At 41.1% G+C, this 18,867-nt stretch overlaps 1 protein-coding gene across 1 annotated transcript in view; it reads right to left on the bottom strand.

Annotated features, from left to right (window-relative positions):
- Positions 1 to 18,867, bottom strand: part of LOC105692314 — an 89,285-nt gene that overhangs the window by 6,624 nt on the left and 63,794 nt on the right. The window contains exons 3-7 of the mRNA XM_012411434.3: positions 15,499 to 15,677; positions 13,531 to 13,720; positions 9,154 to 10,682; positions 8,057 to 8,346; positions 4,136 to 4,445 (exon numbers count right to left, since the gene is read on the bottom strand). Of these exons, the coding sequence (XP_012266857.2) occupies positions 4,136 to 4,445; positions 8,057 to 8,346; positions 9,154 to 10,682; positions 13,531 to 13,720; positions 15,499 to 15,677 (2,498 nt within the window). The remainder of the gene's footprint in view (positions 1 to 4,135; positions 4,446 to 8,056; positions 8,347 to 9,153; positions 10,683 to 13,530; positions 13,721 to 15,498; positions 15,678 to 18,867) is intronic.

The raw sequence follows: 18,867 nt of genomic DNA, 5'->3' as shown, positions 1-18,867 counted from the left end.
TCCTCCTGAAGCTATACGTATAGATTGTAAACGGAAAGAAGCGCGCTTATAACTATATCGATACCTCTTTGATCGAGCACAACTTTCACGTGGAAATTTGCCATCAATAGATATCGAGCTACGCTTTTATATTTATTAATTAAAATACCTGCACCTATAGCACGTTCGCTTCCAATTCATCGTGCAGAGCTACGGGCGTGATTATGATCCGGGTTATTAAAGATGGTTCATTATTTTCTATTTCTCCATGAATTTTTTCCTACTTTTTTTCCTTTTCATATGTACAGAGTGATATCTCAAAGCCATGTATTACCGATTTCAAAAGAAGAAAGTTTTTTCTCCAACATTTTTCTCTGGCTCTTCTTTCACACCTCCCACTCCTCGCAATTTCGACCACCCCAGATATACCGTATGGTAAGTAATCGAAATGCTATTTTTTTTTGATTATCTAGTCCTGGTATGCGATATAGTTATTTCCCAGTAAGTGTAAAATAATGAATTTCGGTTGAATCTAAAAGCTAAAAGATCGACGGCGTGTGAGAGACATTTTTATCTGATCACATATACGAGATGGTTGGAATAAAATATATGAAATGCATTTTGAAAACATCGATGTTTGTGATATAAATATCAATGAAAGTAGATGCAGTTCAGAAAAAAGCGAAAACGAAAAAAAAAAACAATTACATATGTATATCTAGCCGGTGATATCCATTTCCGCTGAACACGCATTTTGCACGTGATATCGATTTCAATTTCCCGTATAATGGAAGAACCGAATAAAAGCTAAAAAAAAAAAGGACGAAAAAAAAAGAAATTAAAAAATTAAAGTTAGTCACGCGCCGAAGGGTGGTACCGTGACGTATTTTCCCCCCCTGGTAAAAACCGTGCGGTATTGCCCGTAATCAGTTTATCTCTTCCAGTCTGTTGTTGAGGGCTGTAAATTTTCGTAGTCGAATATAAGCGGACCATTCAAACTAACACACCGATAGGTATACATTACGTACAATAGTATGTGTATATACCATAATATACACGATGGGATTTCATCCTCCCACAGAATAACTGGTAGCTGCATATTTTCGGTGTCGAAATTTGTTACATTTAGTTATAATAGGTACATACATGGAATTTGTGATATTTTCATTTTCCAATAACGAATGAAATATCGAACGTTGTTAGTTTTCAAATAGTTGTATGCACGAATGAAACCGTATACCGTACCAAAAAAAAATGTCAAACCGAATAATTTCAAAAAACCATACCTACGTTATCGAAGAATTATTTTTTTCTCTTCGTCATACCTCTGAATTGGTTTTCGGAGAACTATTCTTTGTTCAAGTGACTATATTTTATTCGCTGTAATACGAGGGAAAGTTACATGTACGGTATTTCCGATCCGAGGATCTTGGAAATCCCATCAATCAAAGAAAATAGGACCAAGTGCCTCGTAGAGCAAAAAGAAAACCCTGATAGGGAGCGTCACGAGCAGTCAGGCGCAACAGAGAACCTATTGAATTGAATAAACAATAAAATAACCGTTAGCTGGAACAAGGGGGCGTTCCCGAATGGACTTTTGCACAAAGTTTATTGGCCCTTTGTTATTATAATTTTTTTTTTCCCTCCGATTGCTACCGGCTACTTCTTCGAACTTCACTGCCAAACATTTCTCAATTTTCTTTTTGATTTATCAGAAATTTTCTTTTAGCAAAATAACGTAGTTTCAAATTTCCAAGCAGCCGCGGTATACATGTATATTATTACAATAACTTTCTCCTTATACTATACATAATACGAGACCGTATACGTCGGTTTTTTTTGCACTAAATAATAACCGAATATGACTGAATTCTGTAGTGGTTTGAAAAATGAAAGAGTCATGAATGAAAAAAAAAATGAGAAAGGAAATAAGATGCATAAATAAATTCCGATCAGTATCAAGCTATCGAGTGTATCGAGTGAAAATACGTATAGGTATACCTCCACAAGTGAATTTTTTCCTCCCCATGAAGCTTGAGATTTTATATACAGTCGCAAGTTTGGAGGGAAAACATGAAAAAAAAACGAATCAAAAAACTTTTGTATACATTTATACTGTCAAGATTTACGATGCTTATTTTCATTTCTCAGTTGGTATATCGATTCTTTGGTGAAAAGAACGAGAAATAAAAAGAAAAAAATAATAATACGATCAAGCGAAATGATCGCAAAATTTTTTAAGGCACTGAACATGAAGTAAATCGAAGAGAGAAATAAAATACCTCCTCGGATAAACGTTCACCTGTAAGACCCTGATTTATTTGATGTATAACCACCTATCAATTTAACAGGGTAAACGTTCCGTGCGTCTGATAAAAGTGAACGTTTTGGGAACCCTTGTTAAAACTTAGCGGGTGTTATACGCATACGTACGTATATATGTATACGTATAGTATAATAGTGGCGGAGAAGAAATTGAGGGAGTATAACGAAGTGTTCGTTAATGGATGGCGGGCGTTGGTAGTTAGGCACTCAATTCACCGAGCGCGCGGTTTTGGCGGGTGTCAGAATTGCGGCGGAATTGCGGCTCACCATATCGGAACGTCGAAGTTCAGAAATCAAAGTCGAGTCACTTCAACTACGTACTAACAGCGAGGGGTTACGTAGCTCCTAAGAAACCCGACTTGTACACCTACAGAAATCGACTCTATACCTTCTGCCGTTGATTGAGAGAGACCGATTGATATTTCCGAGGAAATAAAAATAACTAACGATCATTTATCTCCACCCCTGCGCAGGGTCACCGGCGGACGCGATTAATGGCCCTCATACGCAGACAGCCTCTACGCACTTATACCATGATTTTAGGGAAAGCAAACACGAATTTCTGAGAAATATTTTTCTTCCCTACGACAAAAGAAAATATGAAAAAAGTTTCAGGGGGTAATTTTACCCCAATTCGGGAGAAAAAACGATATTTTCGGTTTTCTAGAGAGTAAAAAAGGTCCTTCAGAATTTAGATTCGAGGAAAGAGAACAACATTTTAACACGAAATTGCATATGCAATATACGCACGAGAATTAACTTCATTGGCATAATCTTTTGGGACCGATTTCTTTCATCTTAGTCTATAAAAAAACGAAATTCAAATTCAGTTCTCACGTTTTTCCTTGATATCACTGAAAAAAAAAAAAAAAAATAGCAGATCTCCTCCGTGAAAGAATTTGAACAGGACCATCATAATTTTTTATTTCAAATCCATAGCATGAATATGTTTTCTGCGTTATTTTTGTAAAAACGGTTTCTTCGAGTGCGCATGTTATTCGTGAATTTTCGGGTCTGATCTCCATGGAATCTCCCTCTACTTCGTCCTTATTGTCAGTGTGGCTCGTTAGGAATTGGGTTAAGAATGTTTGCTAAGAAATCTCACCGCGCGCGGCGGTGGTAATCGTTACGTGAAAAGTTTGCGGAAAAGTTAGCTCGTAGCATTCCCAACAGAAAATACACCAAAATATGATACATCGGCTTCGATTTTCTCTCCCTTTTTTTTTTTTTAATAACATAAACAGAACATCATGGTAATCTACCGTCAGGTAGTCTCCGACGAAAAAAAAAGGAATAAAAGAAAAAAAAAAACTCACACCAATATACATTTCTTACGACGTGATAACAATATAAGGAAGGGGGATAGAAAAAAGTAAAAACCTACTGGAACCCCATCTCCCCTTCCCGTATAATTATTATTTATTACACAGGGTGTATAACGCGTATGCAGTGTGTGGGACGCGGTTTTTCTTCATTTCCCGCAAAGATATAAATTTTACGACAGACATAAAAATGTCTGAAAAATACAACCCCTGGAATGCTCTTTTTTTTTATATGGTTTTTTTATTTTGTTATTTGTTGTTCTTTTTTTGTTCAAGAATTTTTGTTTGCAATTTCGTGAAAAGCCACCCCTGTTCGGAGTGTCGCAAACTTCAGGGGGGGGGCCGGAAGAACGACACACGCGTTCATACCGTACACCTGCACGTGTACCTCTATTTATGATATATTATGAGCGGAGGAAATATATGTTATACGTGCGCACTCGTATATCTATAGCTGGTTTCGTTTGTGAAAATGAGAAAAAGGGATGATATCGGAATATTTTGGTTACCTTATAGCGCTGAAAATTTCGTGAAAACCGGTCCCCTGGTGACTAGATAAATCGCAGGTCGGCAGAGGGTGTAAAAGTGGCAAACGGTGACAGAGGACGCTGTCGCTGTTCCGTTTGCTGCCGTTATCCCTTTCGTTTGGCATAGGGACGGGACCTAGACCTAGGGGAAGGCGAGGAAGCGTCGCGGGTCGCGTCAAACTTCCATAAACCGTTGGGGCGCCTCTTGGAAGCGAGGAGTAACAACGATTCAAGGGCAAGGTTCCGAGGGTGCTGGACGCGCACCCGCTGCTTCCCGAACCGGAACCGGAACCTGTAGACAAAACAGAAAACAAAATTCTTAGGATCGCAAACCGAGAAATTTAAAAAAAAATTACATAAACGAATCCGGGGTAGTTTTTCTGGATGATTCGACTTCAGTTTTTGTAACATGCATGGAATATGTTTCCCATAGAGTGGTGGTTCTATATGAGTTTTGATTTTTTTTTTCTTTGCTTTTAAGCACATCTAAAATTTGACTGGTTATCGAAATTGCTGAAATATTGAATCCACGCGACGATGTCATATTCAGGGGATACCCTGTCTGTGGGAAAGGATCAAGCAGCCTTAAAAAAGGTGGTATTTTCGTATCGTGCGAGAATCTTTTCTCGTATCTATACACCTAAGCTACGACGCGGCAACGAGACCACGATCTCCCCCGATCTGAAACCACCCCGAAGAACGGCTTTAGCATACAGAAATTTTCTGCCTTACTCCAAGATTTTATATGTATAAGCTTGTACGGTACGACGGCATCACATTCACAACACGTGGTTCTTATAGCGTAGCTAATGCTGCAGTTCGTGATCGCGACGTCGAGAGCAAAGAAAAAAAAACCCCGCCATAATGTAAGCTAAAGGAATTTAAGGATATAAAAATTTGAAAATAAAAAGTGAATTATTTATGATATAGCGTATAGTTGAGTAGTATTCTCATGTACATGTATATATACATGAGCAGGTCTGAAGAAAAATGGTGCAAGGATAAAAGGTTTTATTTATTTTATTTCATTTTTTTCTTTCTCTTCATAGGGCGTCGGTTGTATCGAATCGTATTTTGCGAGAGTAAAAATTCAGGGTAGTGTGGATAAATAAATTCATGCAAAGTAGATTCCGTACAGTAAACAAAATAAGAACCTCGCAACTTGGCTACGGTTCCCATTTATCACCTTATAGATTACGTACTCCGTCTAGTTTCGGTAATAGCGCGGAGATTTCGCCCTGATGCAACGAGATTTGAAACGCATCACTTAATTCGCTTGTAAAATTGCCCGCTTTACGTCCGAATAACAATAATCTATATATACATACTACTAAATTCCACCGCAGCAGTTTCATTTCTGCAGAAATATTTTATCCACATTTTCCGATATTCACCTCATTCGAAAATTACCTCACGCTTCTATTTCTATTTTCAAATCGCGTAAATTACTGCAGTAGGCTGACAAAAGCGAGACGGTGTAAGTGTATGAACAACAACGATGTACACGTACGTGTACTTCGGGGAAATGAAATTTTTTACACGACACAGCTGATGCTGATGCAGCGTTTTCGATTTTACGCAGGGCAAACCATGTTTCATGTCTGTTTGTCTAGAGCTTTTTGTTCTCTCGTTTTTTGTTTTTTTTTCAATTTTTTTTTTTTATCTTTCACAAATAACCGAACAAAAACGTTATCGACATTTTTCTATCCTTTTTTTTCCTCCTTTTCTTTGAAAGCCTCCGCAACAATTTCGGTTTCGACCGTTGCCTACTTAAAATATACGCATCGATACTGGTTGTACTTGTGGGGAAAGACGTTTGCCGCTCGAATTACTTGCAACTCTCCTCTCTTATGGCTAAAGTGCGCAGCAGCCACTTGTTCACCCAACGCGACTTGCTAACAACCCTGCGAAATTTCCTACTAGCTATACGCCGTAATGTACCGTGTACAAGGTCTTAACGCGGCCATTTATCACGAGCCCACGGGGTCCCAATTATCGTAGGCAAAGACTGCGATAATAAGATGAATAAATTAAAAATTGAAAAATTAATTACACAAAGTGGAAGGAAGTTAAAAGAAGGCAGATTTCGAGGCCTGTACGATACGATCCATGTGATCATCCGATTACGCTTATCTGAATCCGAAAAGATGCGGCGAAGAAGAGACAAAATAGGAAAAGATACGTAAAAATAAATAAGGGAATAGCTGAAGACAGGAAATAGAAGAAAATAAAGTTAAATAAGGGGTGAAAACTATTGGGAAACTGTCTGTTCGAGGAGTTGGGATTTCTTGAGAAAAGAGGCGCGTCCTGTAGACGGACAGTTTGCCGGTACAGCTGTATACCTACCCCGACTGTAAAGAGTTGAAAGAAATTCTTTTCAAGAATCGATGTATCCATCTAAAAGACACTTCGATGAAATTCCCTCTTACCGGTATTACAAAACCTCGGATTTCTCGAACTAAAAATTCCCGAGGAGAGTGCCACGCTTTCGAAAAGTCAACCCTCCTTTTCGGGCCGGTTAAACGCAACGCGCACGGAAATAAGGTAACATGGAAAAACGGACGGTTGAACTTAACGATTAGAACAAATAACGAGATGAAGACTTGCGGAAGAAAAACAACAATGAGATTCTGACAGGATGTATCCGAAGTGGTGGTACGAAGGAACATCTCGCGGAAATGTTCGTAATTCCGAGTAAAGTGAATGAGACGGTAGCTCGCTGGCTGCTGCAAAAGGGGTGAGCTGGGAGAGGGTGAAAGTGCGAGTCAAGTTGGAAACGAGCGTAACTGTACAGCATATATATACGTGTATAGTTAGTGTATAGTATAACCCATTACGGAGGATGAACGGAACCTGACAGTCATGATTAATACGATATCCTCCGAGGGTAGAATTCGGTTTGGAAGTGTCATTTGTTGAGCAGGAGAAAGTTAACTCTCCTCTGTACACGAGATATAATTGTGTATACCTTCGTATACGTTCACCTGTGTGTGCATCACCTAAAGAGAAATTATAGCCGTTATCGTTATACGTGTGTTATCAAAATTTATACCTGTATAGTATATACCTGCCCGATTATTATTCCCTAGAATACGCGCGATACACGCCGAAAATCGGCAGTTTTCCACAACGATATAATATTATACGCGTTATATTATATTTCATAACACAGATAACGGTTTCACAATTTTCGATCTGTCTAATAAAAATATAAAATACACAAGACTCCCGACGCGCCCGTAAAAATATTCACCCTTTCCAATACATATAGTGCAGGATACGTACCGTAATTTTTATTTTTTAGTATTTTTTGTTTTTTTTTCATTTAGTTTATATACATGTCTTTTTCGAGCGGGATATATTCCCGAACGTTTTTTTATCAACTTCTTTCTTTTTTTTTTTTTTACTGTTTTTCTTTTCCGCTGTTGTAAACGGGCTGACTTGGCGAAAGATATTCGAGCGAAGATATGTATCATGTCGCGATGTTATATCTGCAGTACAGGATTTTTTATCGAGAAAATTCCGTTTTTATATGTAACCTGATCTTGGTGCCGGCGCTGTACCATTATGTTATATTGTACGTACGTTCTCATATATTCCAGATATCCTGTGCGCTCTGCAGTGTGACGTCGGAATTTTATTTTTCTCTTATCAATTTATTTATCTATTGATTTCTTTCGTTTTTTTTTCCAACGCGACCTATCTTTTACGGAGTAGATTTATCGACGCCGTTCTGTCGATACGTCGACGATATAGAGCTTCGAAAATAAAAGCAAGACAAACGAGTGAACGAAATTTTATGCTCGTTACTTATGAAGAGCTTATTGGGGTACGGTGATATAATACGCGAGATATCCCGCGTTTAACGTATCCTAATAAAATTGGGAGGTAAAAAAGGTTTACCCATGCTGATGCCCGAACTGGATGGATCCTCATTTTTAGCGCCCCAACTTCCCGCCAGATTTAACGCAAGCAGAGGTCTCTCCTTCAGGAGTTCTGCTACGGAGGCGAGTCCCTCACGACCGCATCCCAAGTGGGGCAAATGGAGGGCCTGAACCTGAACGCAATTTCTAAGGGCATCGCATACCCTCGAGACTTGTTCGCCGGATAGATTCATGTCCAGTACCAAACGGGCGAGTTGAGGAGAGGCTTGGGTCAGACCGCGACACAGCGCGCTCACCACGCACTCGAGCCTGAAATACAAAGCGAATGAAGAAAAAACGGAGTCGAGAAAAAAATCACTTCTGATATCCGTTGGAAAAACTGGAGAAATGAAATGGCAGAAAATAAGACCCAATAGAAAGTCGCTCGCATCTTGATACCGGGAGATAAAAACGCGCGTAGACAGACGACTGATATTTTTATAAAGTGCCGTTAAAATTTAGCGACGCCTCGAGATAGGGTACGTCATTTTGTCTATGTCCTTTATTTCTTTGTCGGCAACGAATAAAAGCCAGTGTAACTTATTTTTTCTCGTTTTTTTTTTTTTTTTTTTTTTTTTTGGGAGGAAGGGGAAAGTTATGTTTCCTGCAGCACAAAATTTCCGCGAATGAACTCTACTGTGTAATAAAATACCGAATTCCCGATGCGTGGAGACCATAATTTTGTTTTTCTCTCTCATTCCATATCATCCTTTATCTTCCTTCCCGTGTTTGTTCTTATAGTGTGTAGCTTTCGTACTTTATTTTAAATTTGCTCTCAGATCACGAACAAAGTATACCTTTTGGCTAGGGTCAGTTCCGGACCAATCACACACGAATTCTCTAACAACACATCGTGATATATGCCTATGTTACCACAAAGTAGTTTCCGTTTGTAATATAAATTTGGCAAAAAAACGCACGAAAAACGAATGATGTTATACGTGAAAAATGAAAATTAAGCGCTGCGTTTCCACAGCTGCAATTATGACGGTCAATTTGACAGCGAGTCTCGTTCATTTATGGTCGTTTTTTTCGTATCATGCCATTGAAATCGAGCTACAGGAAAAAAGGATTCACCTATCATGCGCCGACTCTTCGAGGCACGTGATCACCAGTTCGAAGTCGTTGAGCCTTTTTTTTCTCAATACGCTTTTCAAGTGTCTGGCTAGCCTCTGGGCTTCGTCGGCGGGAAATTCGTGTCCGAGAAGTGAGGTGATTCGAACGAGTCTCACGCTCTCGTTGCTGCCCAGAGCCTCGAAAAAGTCATCCAAGTATCTGGGATCGGCCCCTCTCTCAACCTGGAAAACAACTTCCAGAGCTTCCAAAGTGCACGCCGAAGATTCCAGGATTCTCGCCCATCCTTCGAGTTCTAATGGAACGGTGTGAACCAGAGGTGCCGATCTCGGCTCGTTGGGAGCTGGTCCAAAGGCCGGACCCGCCCCGACTAATCTGCAAACGGCCGCTATATTTCCGTCGCTGTTACCCGCAGCTTTTAAAAGCGAGAAGACGGCTCTGGGCGGTACCTCGAGAGGGCAAAGTTGGTTCAAAATCAAGTGTGTTTTTGGTCCTAAAAGTCCGGCTAGGTGACCGATTATCCCTGAAGGGAGTCCTTCCAATTCCCTTCGTAATATATTCGTGTACTGCGCGACGGAAGTCAGGTAATAGGCGGCCAGGAACTCGGCGACCGCCGAATGAATCGGTGTGAATAAATCAGGTTTACGACGCTGACCGAACGTAAGTCCACGCGTCAAGAAACCGAGTCTCGTGACCTCCAAGCCTCCACCTCTGGCACGGAGTTCGGCTTCGGTGTAACAGCAGCGACCCTCTCTGAGCGCCGCCAATGAAAGCTTCCCGAAATCCTCCAGCCGTTTTCTGCAATGTCCCGGGATTTCTTCGTTGTGCGGAACCGGCGGGTCAAGACTTCTTTTGACGATACATTTCACCGCCGCTTGTACTAGCGCGCTTGTTTCCTCGGGCAATGTTCCCGAGTCCTGATAAAGGGAGCACAACATGATCCATCCCAAAGGATGTTGCCCCAGTTGTCGCACGGGGTGCGGTTGGGCGTTGAGGACCTCGAGGAAATCTCTGACTCTTTCGGCGATGTCATTGTGAATAAAATAAGCCGCGCAAAGTCTCTCCACGTGTTGCCATTCCAGTCCCGCGAGATTTATCCGTCTTTGAACGAGCGGCGAAAGAGCCGGCGAATTCTTCGGCGAACACGTTACCAGTATACGAGCATCGGGGAAAAGACGACCCTCGAGAAGGTCGACCGCGTCGCCCAGGGACGCCCTACCGCCGACGCATTCGTCGTAGCCGTCGAGGACGAAGAGGACCCTGTCTTCCATGAGGTGTAACGTTCGCCAAACTTGGGCCACGGCGTCGCCGAGAGACGCCGTACGGGGAAAAAGTTCACGCGATAAATAACTCAGCAATTGACTTCCTCTTAGCTCCCTTAATGGAACGATGAATGCCAAAGCCGGGGAAGCACCGTCTCCCTGCGTCGCCCATTGATGCAAAATACGCAGACAAAGCGTCGTTCGACCGCTTCCCGGACCCCCTTCCACAGCCACGCGACGAGGAGCTTCGGAAACCGAACCGTCGCTGAGCTGAAAACAAGAAAACTTCGTTACAGTTTCGCACCGCGGCGATTTACTTTTGAAAGGGGGTAGGTAGAAAAAGAAAATCGGGAATCAACGGCGATTCCGAGTATATATATTTTTTGTTGATCATCTTTTTGTCTACGAGGGAGGATGTCCTTGGAAGTTTGAACTATCTAATCCGAAAGTTTCTTCCACTGGATGTTTGCGAAACCTACTTCCCTTGCCTTTTGATCGCGCGTTATTCCAAATGAAGAACTAGTTCGCTTAAAATGTTCCCGGGCGAAATTTCGCGAAGAACTTTTTGAGTTATCGCGTTCCGATACTTTCCCATAAAGCCACTATTCACCGTCGATTCTTTGGACAATGTATGGAACTCGGTCTGCTTTTGTTCCCATCAGCTTTCGACAAATTTTCGAAGAAGTTCTTCGGGAAACTTTTTGAAAAAAAATTTCGCTCAAGACCGAAGCGAAGAGAATTTCTGGATCGGACCACGGAGACGGGGTTTTCTTTCCTAAAAATGAATCGAAAATCCACCGGATATCATCGGTACATCAAAGTCACAGTTCGGACAATTATAATACAAGAAGAGGTGTTACTGATAATTATTGTTATCGATAATTTTGAAATTCGGGATGCTGCCCTGAATATTATCCGCACTTCATAGACACACCTATTTATCTAGGATACGTAAATTTTCCGGATAATTTATACGTGATATGGGCCTGTAATATGTAAATAGGTCGGGTTACGTACGAACACAACGAACGCATACAAATTCCGCCGGTTAGTATCCGCGTATCCGCGGGTTTCTCTGTGTGTTATTTCGGCGGCATAGGATACGTATTTGCATCGCATCGCATCGGGGGGCTGCTGCAGGTAGTCGTAAGCATTAGGATAATTGGTATTCGCAATTTAGTTGTCGCCCGCTGGTCTCGCGGAGCTTCGTAAGTCAGACAAATTTCCAAAACGTTATCCCGCGCTTACTCCGTACGATCATATCGCCGAGTGAACTAAAATATTACAATTATACCGTAATAACAAAAATTAATTTCAGGTCGAGTGAATTCTAGTCTCTTGAAATTCCAACGGTTCACGCGCGCACATATATTATTATAGAAAAGTAGACCAATAATCGGGAGCTGCGGAGTTATCCGTACATGTATATTCACGTTGAATAATATTTTCTCCGATGATAAACCGGATAAATCGTGGCGGAATCGACTGGTTATTGAAATTTTATAAGTCTGAAACTTATTTCTGGTGTAATATGTAGATATATTTCACGATACAAGCTACGTACCCGTACCGTTCGTTGGATACATGTATCCGATCTTTTTTTCTCCTCTGTTTATTCACGGTTGAAAAAATTTCCGAATCCTACTCCGATTCCTTTTGCTTTTTCCCTCCCCCCCCCCCCTATTTTTATACACGAGGGGATCGCTCTCATTTCCATCTCACAATTTTACAAACTAACCGCCAAACCGAAGATCGCGGGAAACGGGAAAAAAAAAAATAAAAATAAATAAATAAATGAAATAATAATTCTCAGGAACACATAGAATATTCTACTGCCATAAAGATCAAACCGGTAGGTTACAGGTATATGGCTTGAGGCTATGCAATTATAATATCATATAATATAGTCGATATCATGCAAATTACATCTTTATATATATATGTATAATAGAGAATATAATTTTCTCCAGATAGAAAATATTTTCCGCACGTCTACACCGCATTACAGGTATAAGGGTATGTATACGTACGACGTACGTCGCGGAAGAATAAGGATTAAGATGACACGATGAAAACGGGCATGCCACCATTTTCATTTCTATTTATTCTTATTTCGAAAAACTTTCGCATTCATTTTACCGACAATGAGATTTACCGGGAGTGAATTCTCCGAGGATCTATATCTTTTGAAAGGATTGTATTTGGCAGCGGTTGAATCTCGGGGTACTTGACCCAGTGCGATATGTACGTGGGGTATAGGCATGTGTATATATAGAGAACGGTTTAAACGGATAGTCAAGGTATGTATGATATAATATATGTGGATAAGACTATGTATATAACTGAAGAGAGAAAGAAAGAGGGAGAGAAGGAGAGAAGGAGATAAAAATAGAGAATTCCAATTATCTGCATCAGCATAAACTGAACGCGAATGGCACGCTGCCCAGTTTCCGGCACCCTCGGTTGCCCCACGTTCCGTGCGCCCCTCGTACGATCAAAAGTAACATCCGAGAGTCCGCTCTCCACGGAAGTAGAAGGAAGAAGAAAAACATTTATGAGCGAGAGAGGAGAGTATTTGTTCGGCGGTCTACGCAATACCTACGAACCACCGCTGCTTCTAGACTGCAAAATATCCGCCATTTCATACAGTTTCTGTATAAAACGTGCGGGAGCAGGAGCGAGGAACGGCGAGGGGGTGGGATAGGGGTTGAAAACAGCAGACCTACCATGAAATATATATCTCTTGTTTTATGTGGTATCAGTGGTATCCCCGTACAATGCTCTCTGTATACACGGTGCACCGAATATTGTACACCGCGGTGTATAGGTACGGAAGGAATTTGAACAAACGGTGAATAGGGTATTCCTTTTACTTTTTTCTTTCTATTTCTTTTTTTTTTTTTCCAAAACATTTATACCCAAAGTAGTACCCCAATTTTCAGCGGGCAATGGTCCGAAATTCCAACATACGTACCCGCATTGTCTTTCGATGCGAATATAATAACGTCCCGCGAATGGCGGAAAATTTATTCTGATTTCGTTTTGTTTTTTTTTTTTTTTTTTTTTTTTTCTCCCCTCCATTTCTTTTCTCTTTTTCACATTTCAATTTGTTACCTACCCTGACAGGGGCGAAAATTTGGTCCAGTTTAATGTTCTCCAAGCGATGCTCCTGCTCGCTTTTGTGAATCAGTTGAAGATGTGGTTGAAAATGTGCCGGGCACAAAGTTCCCAACGGCAGAGGTGACGCCCACGCAGGTAAATGCGGAGGATCTCTGGTACCCAATTCTCTGTAGAAGGTTTTCAAAAATCTGTAACAAATAATTTTCTAATCAAAGATTTGAACGATTTGAAAGATTTGCGATGAAAAATTGCGAGTGCAATCCGAGACGCCGAGGAGGTCGGGCTCGGGTCGAATCGATATGGAATGCCTCGTATCTGATTGGAAATCGAGTCTGAAAATTTTTCATTTTTGGGCAATCTATCCCGAAGTGTATCGACGGAAAAATCTCCGAATCGAAGGATTTCGAATTTCGCTCCGTATGGTATTGAGAGCAGCTTGGACGATTCCTCGTGGACGGAAGGCTGGATATATAGATTTTTTTTGATGGTCGTTGTCTTCGACCTCGTAGTCGTAAAGATTGACGGGCGTTAACCGACCCGTGTCTCTCTCCCGAACGAGTGTAGGAAGTAAAACTTGGCGAAGTGTAAAAAGATCGAATTTACAGCTCGCGAGCGATTGCAGCTGGTGAGTTAGCCCCCGAGTCCTCCGCCTCTAGAGGGAAAGGGTCCTCAGGCGCGGCGGTTCGGTAGACATCGGTGATGTAAACACGCGCGGAAAAGTGCCGTGCTCATTCGAAAGATGAAAATTTGGTGGAACGGGAATCCCGAACTACCCTCACTTTTCATCTCGAGGGAAAATCCGCGTCTATGTGTACCGAGCTACCCTCTTTTTGAGGAGCGGAAACAAAAAAAAAAAAATAAAAGAGAAAGATGAAATCCGGATCACTTCGGGCTATCGACATCCCAAAGGAACGACGTCCCCCTCATATTGTGGTAAATAACTGAGAGTTGTGCTATAGGTGTACGACGATCGGGAGAAAATCCTCTTAAGTCGAAAAGAGAAAGTGATACGATAATTCTGTTTACCTCTCTTCGCTTCTCTTTTCGCGGTTTATATTTTTTTCACTGATTTACAAATCATCGTCAGCGTCGAACGAAGTTATGCGTTAGATCAAATCGAAAATCGAATTTGAACGTCGCTCAAGTTTTTAATTCGCCCCCCTGTAATTCGGATGAATAACGGAATTTAAATCGATTCCTTCCACCGCACGACACGCCAAACCTGAGGGATTCAAAGAGCTTTGATGTGTTCCGACTACTAGCTGCTTCGACAAATGTTGACTTGGTTGATCAGTCAAACGAAATACATCCTGGTTGGTATAAACTATACGTCTGTGACACGTCGGTGTACTATATAATTATCCCGCGCTTAACTTTACCGCACATCTATATACATATATGTATATATATGGGGTGTTACGAAAAACAGGGATTCATTTCTGAATGTGAATAACTGCGGTTGAACGCACGCGTGTGATGCGCGGAATGTCCAATCTGCCGAATTAATGAAATAGCTGTACAAACGAGAATGTTTATAAGGTAGAATTTCGCGAATCAGTACATAATAGTATAAAGTTAAAACGTACGCGAACTGGAAGAGCTAAATTTCACCGAGTTTGGAACAAAATAATAAAAAAATGCAAAGCAAAATAAAAATGTCTGCGAACGAGAATTTCTCTTTCATACATATTCGACGTTAACGGAGAAAAGCTCGGCCAAATTCGACGCGGCTTTTATTCCCTCTGTCCTTTTTCTGTTGCAATGGTTGACCATTAATATCACATTTGAGCACACACGCATAAAAGTCTCTTCTAAAAAGCTGTGCTAAATTGAGCTGCTCTAAATTCTGCAGAGTACACTTCCGTAATTGATGTATTTCATTTGATTTTATTATTCATTTTTGAATCAGTGAACACGCTACGTCTGACCGAAGTACAGACGAAATATCATAGAATTATTCACCTACCTTAGCAACCGTCCTAGAGGATCTCTTTCCGGGGATGAGGTTCCCCCGACTCCCAATCGACGAGATGAGGCCCTGGCACTGGAAATATACGCCGTCGGTGCCGGAGGTGGACTGCAGGGTGGACAACATATAGGACTACCACCGCCAGGGGTTGAAAGCGTGTAACTTCGCTCCAGTTCCTTGAAAACAAAAAAAAACAGAGAAACAGTTGCTTTGAATTCTAGCTTGGAACAATTGCGATTTTCGGTATGAGAAAAAATTAGTTTTTCACTCAGTCAAAGTGTTGCGTGAAAAGATGGCGAGGGTTTGACGAAATTCGTCGAATATCACTGCGGGAGCAAAATCATCAGTTACAAGCTGTGTATCCGACCTAATAAATTCGGTTGATTTCATTTGGGAATAGTTCGCGGGCGCGTAAATATGGGGGTTGGAATTTCGCCGTAAGATTGTTCGAGGACAGCGAGTAACATAAGTCGTGTATAAGTCGTTCGGTGAAGTCGGTAATTGATAAAGTTTCAAGTTACCTCAAACTACCTGAAGAAGCATGGCACGCGTTTCCAACATATTATGAGGTTATACCGGTATTTGTACACTATCAAATTTCCCTTCGCACCTTGTTCCGGTGTCGATTAAAATAGGTAATTTTTTACTCCGGTATTTTTGAGAATTTTCCAAAGTTCCTCATATCTTCCCTACGATTTCGATCGAACTTTCCATCGGGACCGTTCGAACGTTTTTGGAGATAATGAAAGACCGGAGAAACAATAGCAACGCGTGCAAAGGGGGGTTGAAAACCGTATTTTTGCGGGTGTTTTATTTCGCTTTTCTTTTATCTGAGTAATTCTGAACAGATATACAGGGCAGGAGATATGGGAAACCAGTTCAAGTATTTCAAGCTCTTATCAGGCTTTCCTCGGTGAATACTTATGGAGGATAATTAAACTTCGGAATTGAAGAGAATACGATAAAGTTTTGGAAGAAAGGAAACGGAGGGGGAGGAATCATATAAGAAATTGAAAAAAAGAGAGACGAGAAAAAAAAGGAGGAGGGGGAGCAGCTACGAGTTAAAGAGCGACGGCTGCGGAGTCCTGCAATAAAAAGGATTAGCTGTTTTGCTTTGGATAAAATTCATCCTTGTTGAATAATAGATGACTTAAAGTCCGCTGAAGGAAGCCTCGGGGGACTGGAAGGCCTCTAGGATATAAAAAAAAACCGGGAATCTCACGCCGGTGCGAATTAAACCCAGGCGAATGGAGAGAAAAAAAAAAAAAAGAAAAAGAAAAGGTTGGGGATTAAAGAGCATGAAACAATTGAAAGATAGCGTTCATTAATGGGACTAACTGTTCAGAGAATCAGCAACTTTTCAATGAGATTACGTTCGTTATCGCAGTATTTCGAATGCCAGAAATTTAATCAATATCAATTTTTTTTAATACGACATACATCAGCGGTGTTCGGTTCCTCGTTGAGATTGGAATAATTTTTATTACCTCGAACTAAAAATGAGGGTGTTATACGGGCAGAAGCACCAGATGCTCTCGTTGCGATGAAATCCCTTTGCCCTACTTGCAACCCATTTAATCCCCCCTCACCTCCCCCCATTCAATTAGCCGCCCTTATTAAGGATCGCGCGAAAGGTCGGTCGTCGTCCCCCCCCCCCCCCCCGATGTTGCGAATTCGCCCCTGGTCCAATAAATAACAGATTAACCGATAAATTGACGTGCAAATCGCGCGGTCGCTTCTCATCGCCAAAAACGAGGGCCTCCAAACTTCCCATTAAAACGGGTTATGCGAGGATATTATAATAGGCGAGCTTTTTTCCTTGCCTCAAACTCGTCATTAAAAGCAAGCAAAAAAAAAAAAAACGCGTTCATTAATTATGTCTTTTATTCTCAGGTGATTTCTTGGAGCCGAAATTTTTTCGACGTCAAAATAGAAGAAGCCGCTGGTTCATCCGATATGTGAGCTTTAATTTTTTCATCAAACTAGATATTCTGCGAGATGAAAAATTCTGCCCTTCTTTAGTATTTTTGAAAATTGATATCCATGTACATAGAAACCCACGACTTTTTTCAGTTCATCTACGGTTCATGATGTACATAAATATTGATGTGGATAAACCGACGGCGAGTTTTTAAAACATATATTAACTCGATTCTCACCGCGCGCTGGTGAAAAAGAAAAAGCATTTTTCAATGTCTGGGAAATAAATTGCCGTCGAAACGACCGCGACCGCGGCATATATCTGTATATATACATGTTATATATATATATACGTACACGTACAGATACACCCTTACATAGTGCATCACGTTGCCGCTGCAGGTTCACAACCCCCGGATTTCTATGGGTAAAAAGTTGAAAAGCTCGTTTCTCCGTCCGACGGTCAACTTTTTTGCTGACCAACATTCGTCTTGTATCGCGTCGTATAGCATTCTCTACTGCAGGCGCGCCGCAATCATGCTCGACAGAAAATATCGGAAATCGTTGTTCAAAACGATTTATGTTAGGGGAAAAAAACCGTGGAGCAAAACAACGGAAACAATCTCATTTGACTGGCGAGCGAATCTCGAACCGGCGAAAAGGGAAGGAAAACAAAATTTTACAAAATTGAGCGAAGTACCTCGTCATAGTGTATATATTTCCATATATACTTCCACTACGGCGTCCGTCAAAATATCTTCTTCCAAAGTGCTGACGTGCGAACTTTTAATATTCAACTCACCCATTTTCGTTACCCCTGAACGAAGGGGATGTGGATGAAGGATGGTTAATACGTTTTATATGTACGAAATTCAAGTGAAAAAGCCATTTTGATAACGCGAATATTTTTTTCTCGTTTTTTTTATAACTTTTGTTTGTACAAAAATTGCATCGTGATCTATTTTTCGGTACAATTACCCACCTACTATCGCTACGTAAACGCGTGACTAGTTTGGAAAATAAATAGAATTGGATATCTCGTTGGTTTTTCAATTGGAACACGCGTCTCTGTCTCTCTCTCTCTGACTAGATTTTATTTATTTATTAATTTTCTCTGTTTGAAACGCTCCAGCACTTATACAATACCGGTCATAACGTGAGAAAATTTATTGTACGTAACATCTACAAAAATCAGCCCACCTTTGCTATATTTTTTTTTTCCAGATTTTTGTACAACGAGATTCAGAGTGAAGTTCACTTCTCCTTTGCTTTCTCATACTCATCTGCTCTTGTCCCGCACCCTTCTGGCAGAGCTGTATGACCCCGGTGTTATACGTGAATGATAAAAGAACAGGAACCCAAGCGACAAGGGCTCCGCGAGAAGAGCTCTCGCAACCGCCTCTAGTATATTACCCCTTAGGAATATCAGCCTGTTGTCCTCCTATA

Source organism: Athalia rosae, chromosome 1 (assembly GCF_917208135.1).
Source record: "Athalia rosae chromosome 1, iyAthRosa1.1, whole genome shotgun sequence".
In the NCBI taxonomy this organism is placed as follows: Eukaryota; Metazoa; Arthropoda; class Insecta; order Hymenoptera; family Athaliidae; genus Athalia; species Athalia rosae.
Note: the sequence above shows the minus strand (reverse complement) of the source record. Positions and strands in the feature narration are given on the sequence as shown.